General features: G+C 41.7%; 2 protein-coding genes across 4 annotated transcripts in view; both read right to left on the bottom strand.

Moving 5' to 3' along the window:
- Positions 1-711: 711 nt before the first annotated feature.
- Positions 712-1,687, bottom strand: insl3 (insulin-like 3 (Leydig cell)). The gene is made up of 2 exons (XM_084368194.1): positions 1,449-1,687; positions 712-1,214 (listed from the first exon to the last, which is right to left on the bottom strand). Exons 1-2 carry the CDS (start codon positions 1,639-1,641, stop codon positions 1,012-1,014), a joined length of 396 nt encoding a protein of 131 aa, XP_084224320.1. The 5' UTR covers positions 1,642-1,687; the 3' UTR covers positions 712-1,011.
- A 2,461-nt stretch (positions 1,688-4,148) lies between these two features.
- LOC311267091 (potassium voltage-gated channel subfamily V member 2) overlaps positions 4,149-11,646 on the bottom strand; it is a 36,557-nt gene continuing 29,059 nt past the window's right edge. For all 3 annotated transcript variants that reach the window (XM_084369939.1, XM_084369938.1, XM_084369937.1), the window contains exons 3-6: positions 10,558-11,107; positions 9,798-10,431; positions 8,310-8,435; positions 4,149-6,204 (exon numbers count right to left, since the gene is read on the bottom strand). In XM_084369939.1, coding sequence (XP_084226065.1) covers positions 5,887-6,204; positions 8,310-8,435; positions 9,798-10,431; positions 10,558-11,096 — 1,617 coding nt within the window. In that variant the 5' untranslated portion in view covers positions 11,097-11,107 and the 3' untranslated portion in view covers positions 4,149-5,886. The remainder of the gene's footprint in view (positions 6,205-8,309; positions 8,436-9,797; positions 10,432-10,557; positions 11,108-11,646) is intronic.

Raw genomic sequence — 11,646 nt, 5'->3', positions numbered from 1 at the left:
TTGACCCGTGGGCCCCCGTGGGGACGAAGTTTGGGCTCCACTGCTCAAGAGAGAATAACCCAAGTATTAACCCCACCGACTGGTTTGTGGCCTACCTACCTTTTGAAGCCTTGAGTTTGTCATTACAGGCCGACGGCATCTTGTTTTTTGTAGCCAGAATTGACCATATTTGGACGAGAGGGTGGGGCCAGGGAGGATATCCTGCTCAAGTCTGACTGAAAACTTGAGGCTGCGCTGTGGCAGCGGCTTGTCGATCAGCAGGTAACCCCGCCTAAAAGCACACCCTGCTTTATTGTCTATTTTACTCTGACTGCATCATTTACAAAAATGAACATCATGCTGTTTTTAGGAAGTCTTAAAACTAGTGCTTGAGACCAGAAATATCAAGGGAGAAGTAGAGTCATTTTCTCATAAGCTTACATACAATTGGACTTATTTTTGCAACCAGTGGAGTTGCTCCCTGCTGTCCATTAAAAATAATGCAGATTTAAGGCAGATTTATGGCTTCACTGTTCAGACCCAGAAGCTCTGTCCATATTGATAAGGTCAGTGGAATAACCCTGATGATGTCATCATGTTATCGAATTGACTGGAGACTAAAACATCAGGATATCTGCTTCTTTCATTTTATGTTGCAATATTGTGACCTTGCATTGATATTTTTTATTTTTACGGTAAACACACAATGAATTTCTGCCAAGTAAACCTTCATGAATAATCATCAAAAGCTTTATTACAGCGCAGTTAGAGGAATACAGACATTTACTAAAACATAATGCAGAGAGAATTATATAAATACAAAATTGGACTTGTGTACACTGTGATTGTATCTGTTGTCCTGCAGTATGGCATTGTAAATCACATTATTCATTAGAGTGTGTCTATAATTACTGATGTGCAGTGTTTGCCTGAATGCTACGTCATTGGAAATAAAACATAGCCATTCTCCTCAATGATTAGGCAATTTGGTAAACAGTTTTTTAAGACAATGTTTTATCATATTACGAATATCTAGCAAAACTGGATCAGCTCTTTCATGCTGCATCCTTTCTCGCAGCAGATATCAGACATTTTTCCAGCCGCTCGTCTAATCCGAGAGGACACGGGGTGCCAGTGAGAAGCCAAAGAGAAGAGTACCCTCTCCCCCTCAGATCCTGGAGCAGCGTGGACGTCCTCTGTAGCCTGGTGCTCCTCTGTGGGAGCGTCCTGGTCCCCTGTGCAGATGAGGTGGAAAGACATCAGAGATTCAGAGAGAGTAGTTTATGCTCTGAGTTTAGAAACTAGATTGTGATTATAAAGGATTTTATGCACCATATCAGGGAAATACATTTTAACAGTATCTGAAATCAGTCTCTGAGTGATTAAAATGTAAATCTATCCACAATACAGGAGGCAAGCAATGGCTCTCGCTAACTGCAGCTGATGTTTTAATGACATGATGTACTTACAGTAAAAAGTGTTCTGATCCTGCCTCAGTTCTAAGTCCGGGATGCTTCTCCTCAGCCGGGAGCTGCCACAGGACGAGACGGCCAGGCGTATCAGCTCTCTCCCGCACATCTTTATCCTCTCCTGGCCATGAGCTGCACATACTGCAGCCACCAGCAGCACCGCCAGAGACAGCAAGCACTTGGCAGCAGACATTGTATGATGTGTTACTGCTCCTGGGTCGGTCAGTGGAGAAAGAAGGGTGAGGTTTGAGATGTGACTTACGAGGGGAACTCGAGGGGGTTTATATAGTCATCGTGTGGTTTCCCAAAAAATGCTAAGGCCACAGATTTTTTTAAAAGATGTGTTCAGCCTTGGTGGAGGACGGGCATGTCCTGATCTAGTGCTCGTCACGAGAGTGAAGGCTTAAAACTCTCATTAAGATAAAAATCTGGTCTCACAGCGATCTGTGAGAAATTTAACTGTTTTGGCCATTAAATGTTCAGTATGTTAGAACTGGCCATCCGACAAAGTCATAATAAAAACAAATAGGGAGAAGCTAGAGTAACTAGAGTAACCGTTATCTGCTGCTAACCGTAGCTGCCATTAGCTAGCTCAGCTAGCAGTGCAGCTAGCAGTCTGGATTTGGAGCTTGGGGCACCGGGGAGGTGTTGGTGTTTGCACCACTAAGACAGGAGCTTTGGACCGAGATGGACCAGGGCTAACTGGTTAGCAAGCTAGCTGCAGTTGATGTCTCTGCAACAAAATACACAGATGTCACAAAACTGTCAAGCAGTTAAAATGCTCACAGATTTTAATGAGATTTGAGAGTTATTTTAATCATTTAAGTCCCTGATCTCACAATTTGCTCACAACAAATAAGTGTTTGTTTGGAAAATGTCACAACATCATAATTTGTCTCATTACACTGAACCGTTTTCCTTGAACACGAGTTTACATTTCTACCTTATCTTGACACATTTTGAGGGATGGGAGCTAATGGGAACAGACTGCGACGGACAAAAATGTGTCAAGGATACTGACGCACCTATTCACACACATGGTCACCGCAGGCCGAACTGTGGCTGCATCATCACGCCAGGGACGTCTGGTTCATATTTTCCTGCACTGGAGGAAAAAAATGAAAGGTGGCACTTCAACGTCTTGGATGTACTCCTGGCTATGCTCGGCATTTTAACCTCTAATGAAAATATCCTCATATCGGTTTATTGCTTTCAGCTGATGGGCAGCAATTTTCATTTCAGAGTAGGATATTAAATTACAAACATGGATTGTATTTGTTTATTCTTTTCGTCGTACCGATTCTTTATTCCTAGAAGATGCTCAAATTGATGCTGTTCATTACCCATTTTCAATCCTGTTAGTCCAGACATTACAGAAGTTAAACTAACCAGAGTTTATTTGGCTCTTCTTCATACTGAGTCAAGGACAACAAGCACACAACTTGCTTTATCTCTTTTTGTGATGCAGGGAATCAAATCAATTCTTTTTCTACGGGCCATTGTACCACTGACGTCATGATGGACTGGAGAGAAATGTTCTGTGAGCTATCTGCCTCAGTGTTTTCTGTTTGGTTTTGTTCTCTGATACGTCATTGTGTTTTTGCTGTTGCTTTATTTTGTTTTTTCTTTTAACTCTGTTTATTTTTGCACTTCAGGGCCGCAGTAATTAAAGATCCAAACGTAGTCATACCTCTCTGTAATAAAAGGAAACGTCGCTGTTCCAGTCACTATCCACTTCAGTTGTTTAGGTGAACGCTGTTTTGTGTGAAGCTCCAGAAATGTTTTGTGGACTACAAAACTTCAACCAACTTTCCATCGGTGTGGGAGTGAATAGATAATGACTGAATTGTTATTTTGGGGTGAACTTGTCCTTTAACGTCTGTGGAGAGCAGATGTGAAGCGGCTGAAGTTTCAGTGAGGTTTAGGCTCTAAAACGACTTGTTTGGGTTAGGAAAACATAAGTTATCTTACGAATGTAGGTTAAAAGAAGATGTTGACTTTTGGCTTCACATTGGACATGAACACTGGTCTCCTGGGGGAAAGTCCTGTTTGTTTGACCCATTGATCTTGATTGATCCTCCCTACGTTGGCTTTGTTACAACTAGCATTGTTTTCTCTCTGACATGTATGTGTCAACTGACAGACTAATAGCAAAAAGTGCATTATGATAAAACACAACTTTACTTTAGGTCTGAGGGAAAGATATTATTTTAAATATTATGTTTTGTATTGATCATATAAAACATCTGCATCTGTCAGCCCGTCTGTCCGTCTGTCTGACTGATCTGTCCCTGATGTCCCTCCAGACTGCGTCTAGCCCGGTCCATTCAGTCCGGGCCAGGTCACCTGAGTCAGCCAGAAACTCTCAGGACTCCTGAGTTTTAATTGATGCTGACGACACTATTTAAGCACTGGCACCTCTCCCATTACCTTATCCTGTAATGCTATTAGACTGGCAGCACTGTCCCTCAGACCAATGAGAAAAGTAACCTATCTGTTAATAGACACAGACATCAAGATCGTATTTAAAGGAAATGTGAATGATTAAACGAGAACATCATGAAAAATTAGATTTTTTTTCCCACTCTTCAAGGGTTTTGTCAACAGTGTATGTTTCATATGTTTTACATTATTTCCAGTCTGCTTGTTTTATAGTTTTGATTTTATGCACAAGAAAGAAAAAGTATTTACACATTTCACAGTATTTGTACATGGCAAAGCTCTTTTTTTTTTACAACCATTAAGGGATAGACAGTTTTATGAATTAACTCTAGGTGCCTGTAAAATAAAATACATCTCATAGTGTCCTTCTTTGTCACCTTTTCTTTGCATTTTTTCAACAATGCAATTTTTTTCACATTCGCACAGTTACACACGTTCACGCAGTAGAGCTGTGAAACTGCTCAAAGGATCGCACTGATCAAAACCTTTAAAATCTAACAAATGTAAACAGAAATGGAAAATATTTGTCACTACTGAAATACTCTTCTGCAGGTAATTGTGGACTTTACTTATTACTTATACTTATGGAATTAGTTATGTTTCATACAGGTGAAGTAGAGGTCTAATACAACATAGTGATCTGTTCCTGTAAATCAGAGGTTTTTCATGACCAGAGGCACAACACATCATCATCAGTGCAATTATATCTTATTTTACGCTCCTTTTTGTTAAAAACCAGCTCACTGAACAGGACAGTCCTGAGTGAGAAGCCGGTACTCGTACCTTTAAATTTGCTTGGTAGGAGATTAAGTTGCGTACGATAGCTCTTTCTGCTTTTGGCCAGTTGTTGCCCAGAACAGGAATTGGTTTAATGAACTTATCGTAAGAAGCTAAACACAGCACAGCAGATGACAGAACTCATTCTTGATTTTGACATCTAGAGGTCAGTTCTCACTCCCTGCAGGGATCGTGCCAAAGAGATGTTGGATGACTATTATAAGCCCCACTGCCCATGTGTAACAAGTGAGCATGAACAATAATGTATCTCAATTTACCTACATGAGCGATGTGCAGTATTTGAAAAAATAAGCTTGTCTAAGAACTTAAATGGGACCTGATCGGATCCTCTCTGCAACCAAAATAGCACAGAGCATGATTGACTTCTGCCCTTGTCTGACCAAGCAGCCGGCGCAAGAGCAAATCCCGGTAATCCTTGACAACAAAATTACACTCATGCTCTTGATCGCCTCTGACACACCCCCCACTGCGCCTCATCTCCCACTTAGGTGCAGTTGAAAGCACGTTAAGTGCGCCGCGGACAAGAAAACCACTTTACTGACACGTGAAGCATGGCACATGGAAGAGTTTCTCTCTGAGAGGTTTTCATCACTTGTACGTTGAAATACTTTGCTTGTATTTCTAAAAAACTAGAATATGACGACAACAGATCATCTTGATTTTTAGACCAGTACAAGTCAAAAGTTCAACACATGACTGAAACTGTGTTTTACTGTCTTTTGTGCGGAGTATGAGTAACTAGACCACGATGTCGTTATCCAGAAGAGTTCATTAATAGCACTTCCAATGAAAACAGTTCCTCGCAAGCTCCCTTTAAGTGATTAAAGAGTAACACCGTTCCATTAATAATGTTATACTTGACCTCCTCATGTCAAACATCTTTTTCAGTTTAATCAGAATTAGCCGCAGCCTGCAGCTGCTATTCTTAGAAAACAGATAACGAGCTGTCTAGTGGGAGCATCTCATCCATTGAGAGGATGTCTGAGGAGTCATCAGCCATAGCGTGCAAACAGCACCTACTGTAAAGCTGAGGCTTAAAGCTTATCTCAACTTGCTGCTGCCTCCATCTTCTCCCCTTAGATTGTTTATCTTAAATCACATGGGCTCAGAGTTGGAGGCAGATGGGGTCTTACACTTCCTAGGCCCATGGGTGATAAGGCCATTTAGGGTTAGCAAGGTCGCAAGTTGGCAGCTTGGCTCATTCCTCGCCCTCGTGGATGGTTTGCCTCAAGCTGGGCCTATAATGTAGCTCATCGTCGGAGTCCTCCTGCTGGGTGTCGTGGCAGCTGTGGAACTTGTTCCTCAGACGTTTCCTGAGCTGGAAGGTGCGCTCCGTGTTTGTAACGCTGTATTCCTGTTCCTTCAGTTTGGCGTAGTAGTCGGAAAACTTGTTGAACAGGATGGAGATGGGCATGCCATTGAGGATAATGCCAAAGGAGATGCAGCCAAATGCCACACAGCGGCCGAGATAGGAGATAGGGACGACATCGCCATAGCCCACAGTAGAGATGCTCACCTGTAGGATGGAGAGAATAAGTGAGCAGGTTACAGGTTACAACTCTTACAAGTCATACTGCACCTTTAATGGCCAACTTGATACTGTCGGGGAGTCTAGAAACCCAAACCAGCAGTATTTGACGGGTTGAGAATGAGACTCAAAAATCAACTATCTTTCAAATAGGAGCTTGCTAAATCAACTGCGCTGTTTTTTAGGTAATTTTAACAATAACATGAAGAGACATAAACATAAAGCATACAGCGAGAAAGTGAAATATATGGATTTCCCCTATTTTGTTCCAAACAGGGATGGTTCATCCTCACCCTGCCCCTGAATGCCCCTTGGCACATGGCTTCCCGGGAGTCTGATAAATCAAAATGTTTTTTTGTACTAAGAATGAACAGGATCAAATAAACCTCGAGGAGTACACTGCAACACTTTCCAACTCTCGAATGCAATCACTGTGTCCGTCCACAAACAAGACGCATTACACTGTATTAGAGAGGATTAGACACATAGAAGTTAACAGCTGCTCGCAGATAAAAAAAACCAAATGTCCCTAAATGAGAGTGCAAGGCAACACAGAGAAGCAGACTGATGATGTACAAGTACTCTACTATATTAAAAACAAGGCAAAGTAACATTTGAGACTCTTATCCCACATTATGCTGAACGACATAACCCATTTCAGAGGAAATGGATCTTTCTATCTCATGTCTGATGTCATTTACCATTTAAAATCAGTTCTGAGTAGAAACAGAAACCTTTTGGCCGCTTTTGCCAATAATTAGGGATAATTTGACATTTTGGGAAATAAATGCTGCTGTTTTCTTGCTGACAGTTAGATGAAAAGATAAACATCACTGTATGAAGATAGAGCCAGCAGTCAGTTAGCTTAGCTTAGCATAAAGACTTTGCAAAACAGCTAGCGCGGCCCTATCCAAAATGTTAAGAAATCTGCCGACCACCACCTCTAAAGTGCACTGCCATTTTGTCATCATCAGTGCAAAATGATTGAAAGTCAGCAGAGTGGAGCACCATCCTCAAAGACCTAGATAGCCGCCGCCGGCAGCCTGAAATACTGTTCTAAAAAGCTTAATAACTTTTAAACCGCTAATCCGATCCCTATGCTTTAAGAAACAGTCGTATCACACATCCTGTTTGGGCAGTCATGGGTTGGGTAGGGAACTTGATTTCTGCTGCACTGATTTGTCAAGGAAACCCACACAGTTTTCTCCACTGAGCCAACAGGCAGCGGTTGTTGTTGTTCATGTTCAATGGATAATACATTTCTATGAAAAAACTGACTTTTGCTTTTTGTCCTCTGTTATGATTTAATAGCCTTTCTGTTTACTCTCTGAACTATATTGGTTTTTCCACATGGTCAGTAAAAGTAATATAGGCTTACATCTGTTCTGCACTGAAAAACGCCTCAGATAATATGTAAAGTAAATGGCTGCAACTTGCTGAGGAAAGGTCAGATGTTGGAAAAATTCCCTGAGGTTCTGTCTGAGTTCAAGGTGGGTACGGCAGCAAAAACAAAACACTGCATTGTTCGCCTCACACGTCCATCATCACAATAAAAACTGCGGTGTTTTTATTTCTCCATATGAAAGTTGTCTTTGCCAACCATTCATTCACAACAAGAGATTTTACTCTACCATCTTGTCGTGGGTGCTTTTCTTTTAAGAGCCACAAATACAGCAGAGAACATGACCTTGCACCGTGCACTTCTGTCTTGGTCTGACTTGGCAGGCAGTAAAATCCTAGTCTGCCTAATCCTTGACAACTGAAATGCACCACACTGCTTGATCATGCTGACACCCCCCTACTGAGCTGCGACTTTATATCCGGGCCACAGTCAGGAGGAACAACTTAGTAAGCTATAACGGAGTTAATTGATCCTGAAGAATCTAAGAAGCAGCTATAAGATCTGATTGAATCCTCTCAATGCTGTGAACCGTCTCCTGTTCTATTAATAATAATGGCAGTTCAAGTGTAACCTGGTATCACGTGGTTATGTAGCCTGGTACAAAGTCGCACTGTGGCTTGACTTTCTAAAGTAATGTGATAACACTAGAAAACACATTTTTATTGAACTGGATTTTGTAGTTTATTCTCACCGCAGCCCACCACCAGGCATCTGGTATGCTGCTGAATGGTGTCCCAGGCTGATCCACCTCCACAGAGTGCATCAGAGCAGAGAAAGTAAAGATGCCCATGGCGATGAATAGGAACAGACAGCACACCTAAAGAATGACAGAAATAATATTGACATGTAAACATGTCCATTCATATTTAGAAATCAGTGTATTCATACATCTAGCACCACCCATCAAGTCACATGATAATTAATTGGTTTTCAGTTAAATGGCTGAAATAAGGTCTGTGGTTACCAGAGATATTTACACCTTTTGTTGTACGACAGATCATTAAATGTCCCACGATTGAATTATAAAGTTGCTTCGGTGACTTAAAAAATGGCGGTTGCTAACAAGTGGCTAAATGAGACGACAGAAGTTGTCAGCAACATTAAATGTCATCACACCGAACACAGAGACTCATCTACTAACTAATCTGTCTTTACAGGGCGACTTCAGTTACAAACTGTTCTAACTCTAACTTTACAACTTGTAGATTGATCAGTCTATAGAAAACGTCTGTAGTAAGACGCTTAGTGGTGTTGACGTTTAAATCCATGGAATTCTTACATAGGCTCCGTAAATCATGAATTAAATAAATGAGTGTTTATTATCTCAGTTCAACTACTGACAAGAAAATGACATCTTGGTAGCTAGATGAAACTTTTCATAACCTTTTCATGCTGCTTTTCTTCCTACATTAGCGAAAGATTTCAGAAAATGTCCATGATCCTGAGCTAGCATACTGCCAATGTAGACATAAAAACCTGTATTTTAACCTGTTATCGATTTTTTTGCCAACTCAGGGAAAAGGGAAAACAAGCTTATAAACTTGTTAGCATGTGTTTGTTAGCAAATGTTGCTTTAATCCCAGCGGTTACAGCACAACATTAGCATTCATTTGGGGTCATGTTTTTTGCCAACTGACAGACGTTGGTCCAATATTTACTTTGCTTTTAACTCTGTTTTGGTCTCAACCCACTCCTGAGAAAAATAGATGCTGCTAAACGCTGCAGAGAGATTAAACAATAAAGCTTCAGGCCTGTAAACTAATATAAGTTGCTGACAAAAGCTAAAATGAGGGCTAGATCTCTGTGGGTTCAACACTACGAGTGACCGCTTTCATACACAATCAGTCATTTGATTCATTGTTTTTTTTTTTACTTATAGCTGCTCCAACTTTGGTAGTCATGTGTGCTGTTCTGTTTTATTTTTACATGTCCCCTCAGTTAAATCATCAAAATGTAACTTCTTGGAGAAAGTTGGTTGGCTGCTGAGTCTCATCCCCAGGTTGTCAAATACTGCCTTCAAACTGGCATTTCGGGTTGGACGCCAACCCAAAGCATCAGTATTTGATGACCTGCAGTTGAGACTCAACAAACATTTTTCTCCAGGAAGTTAAATTGTGTTGCTTCAGACATCCAAACATTTTATTCTGTTAGATTTCTCTTGTTTAATATTCCTCCATACCTGCTCGGAGCACTGTCGGATGGTGAAACCAAATGCCCTCATGCCCGTGGAGTGACGGGCAAGCTTCAAGATACGGAAGATGCGCATCAACTTGACGACCTTGAGCACCTTGCTGACTTTGCTGACCCTTGCCATGGTCTTCAAGTCTTCCTTTGCACTGATGTCTTCTGAATCCATAACAAATGCCTCAAAAACGAGCTGGATGAAATAGGGCATAACAGCTACGACGTCGACGAAGTTGAGGGCACTCTTCACAAAATGTTTGATGTTGGATGTGGTGAGTAATCGCAAAAAGTACTCCAAGGTGAAGAAAAGGATGGAAGCAACCTCTACCCACTCCATGTATGTTCTGCTCCCAATTTTGTACTGCCTGAGTTCATTTACTGTATTCATTGTCATGGCAACAATCGAGATAAGCACAAAGAGACTGGAAAACACAGCAAAGGCTTTGGCTGACAGTGAGGAGTATGGATTCTCCATCAAGTCCCACAGGATCTTCCGCAAGCCTCCAAGAAACATGGTCTTGTATCCCTCGTCATCTTGGTGGGGCTTGATCTCATCAATCAGCTCCTGGTTGACCTTCAGTTGGTCTCTGATGTCATCCAGTTTCTCCTCAAACAGAATGCGGCAGCACCTGAGAAGAAGGAGAAGAAGCTCATTTATTGTCTATTTCTACAAAAGCTACTGTTCAAAATCATGCTTCAAATACACAAACAGCAACAGGCCATGCTACACTTTCATACAATCATGTACAGCACACCTTGGAGTGTCCTTCAGTCTCAACCCCCAGAATGACATCTCCTCCTCAAAGTTGACAGGGCAGAGACTATCCATCACCCACAGGACCTTACTGCAGTAAAAGTGGAAGATGTAGTGGAAAAACATGGGGTCTCTGTCGAAAAAGAACTCATTGTTCTGGACATTGTAATCGTCACAGAGCGTCAGGCGCTTGACCGGATCGTTACAGAGGGCAAGCACTCCAATCCTGGTTTTTGGATATTGGAGGACCAAATGCTTCGGGATGTGAAACACCTTTCCACCCACGTTGAGGTTGACGATATTCGATTGCCTCCGGTTTGGTGCCTCTTTGCTCTGAGCTTTTTTCGGAACATTTTTGTCATCAGGAGCGTCAAGGGTCTCCATAGATGTCCACGGTTTCACAGAGCTGGCTTGTGAAAAAGGGAATTCATCCTCCTGTTCTTCAATGCTTTGAGAAACGCTCAACTCCCGTTTTATGGTTGCAAAAAGACTGGAGCGACGCTTTTTCAGCACTTTCAATTTGGGCTTCATGTTCTCCATTTTGACCGCTCCTTGGAAGACAATCAAGCAGAAAAAAGTATTGTGCCGAGTTCGGATCAAGTCAGTGAAAAGCAATAACAACAGTACTCCACAAGATCTCCATTTATGTTGAATGTTGTCCTCTGCAAAGCAGTATCAGGTTGAAATAAAGATAAAGAAAGATAAAGAAAGAGCTCCTGCGTTGGTCTCTCAGCGTGCAAGAAGATCAGCTGCATGCGTTGGGGATTCAGCCTCTTTACTGATTCTCTAATCCTATTGCTGTTCTTTCTGTCCAAACGCAAGTTAAAAATACTGTTCACAAGGATTAGTGTTGTGATTTAAGGCTTTGAGTTCTGAGAGAGGAGGAAGGCGGAGAGAGTGATGTGATGACAGCACTGCATTGCTAACTGGGCTATGGAGAGCTTTTGTACAGGAAGTTCATACTAATGCTACAGGTAGATTACACTGGCTAGCTCCAGGTACAGGCCTTCTGATCTTGGTCTAGACAGGAAAAAAGGTCAGATTTCTATGTTAAATCCCCAGAGTTTAATGTATGGTACGAATGTTTCTC

Source organism: Pagrus pagrus (genome assembly GCF_965226575.1).
Source record: "Pagrus pagrus genome assembly, chromosome: 12".
Taxonomy (NCBI): domain Eukaryota; kingdom Metazoa; phylum Chordata; class Actinopteri; order Spariformes; family Sparidae; genus Pagrus; species Pagrus pagrus.
This window is presented reverse-complemented; position numbering and strand designations above follow the sequence as displayed.

Excerpts from the sequence above, each read along its gene's own strand:
- insl3 (XM_084368194.1), bottom strand. The coding sequence starts at position 1,641 with ATGTCTGCTGCCAAGTGCTTGCTGTCTCTGGCGGTGCTGCTGGTGGCT. Across the intron at positions 1,215-1,448 it reads GGATCAGAACACTTTTTACT|GGGACCAGGACGCTCCCACA; the intron begins GTAAGTACATCA and ends TCATCTGCACAG.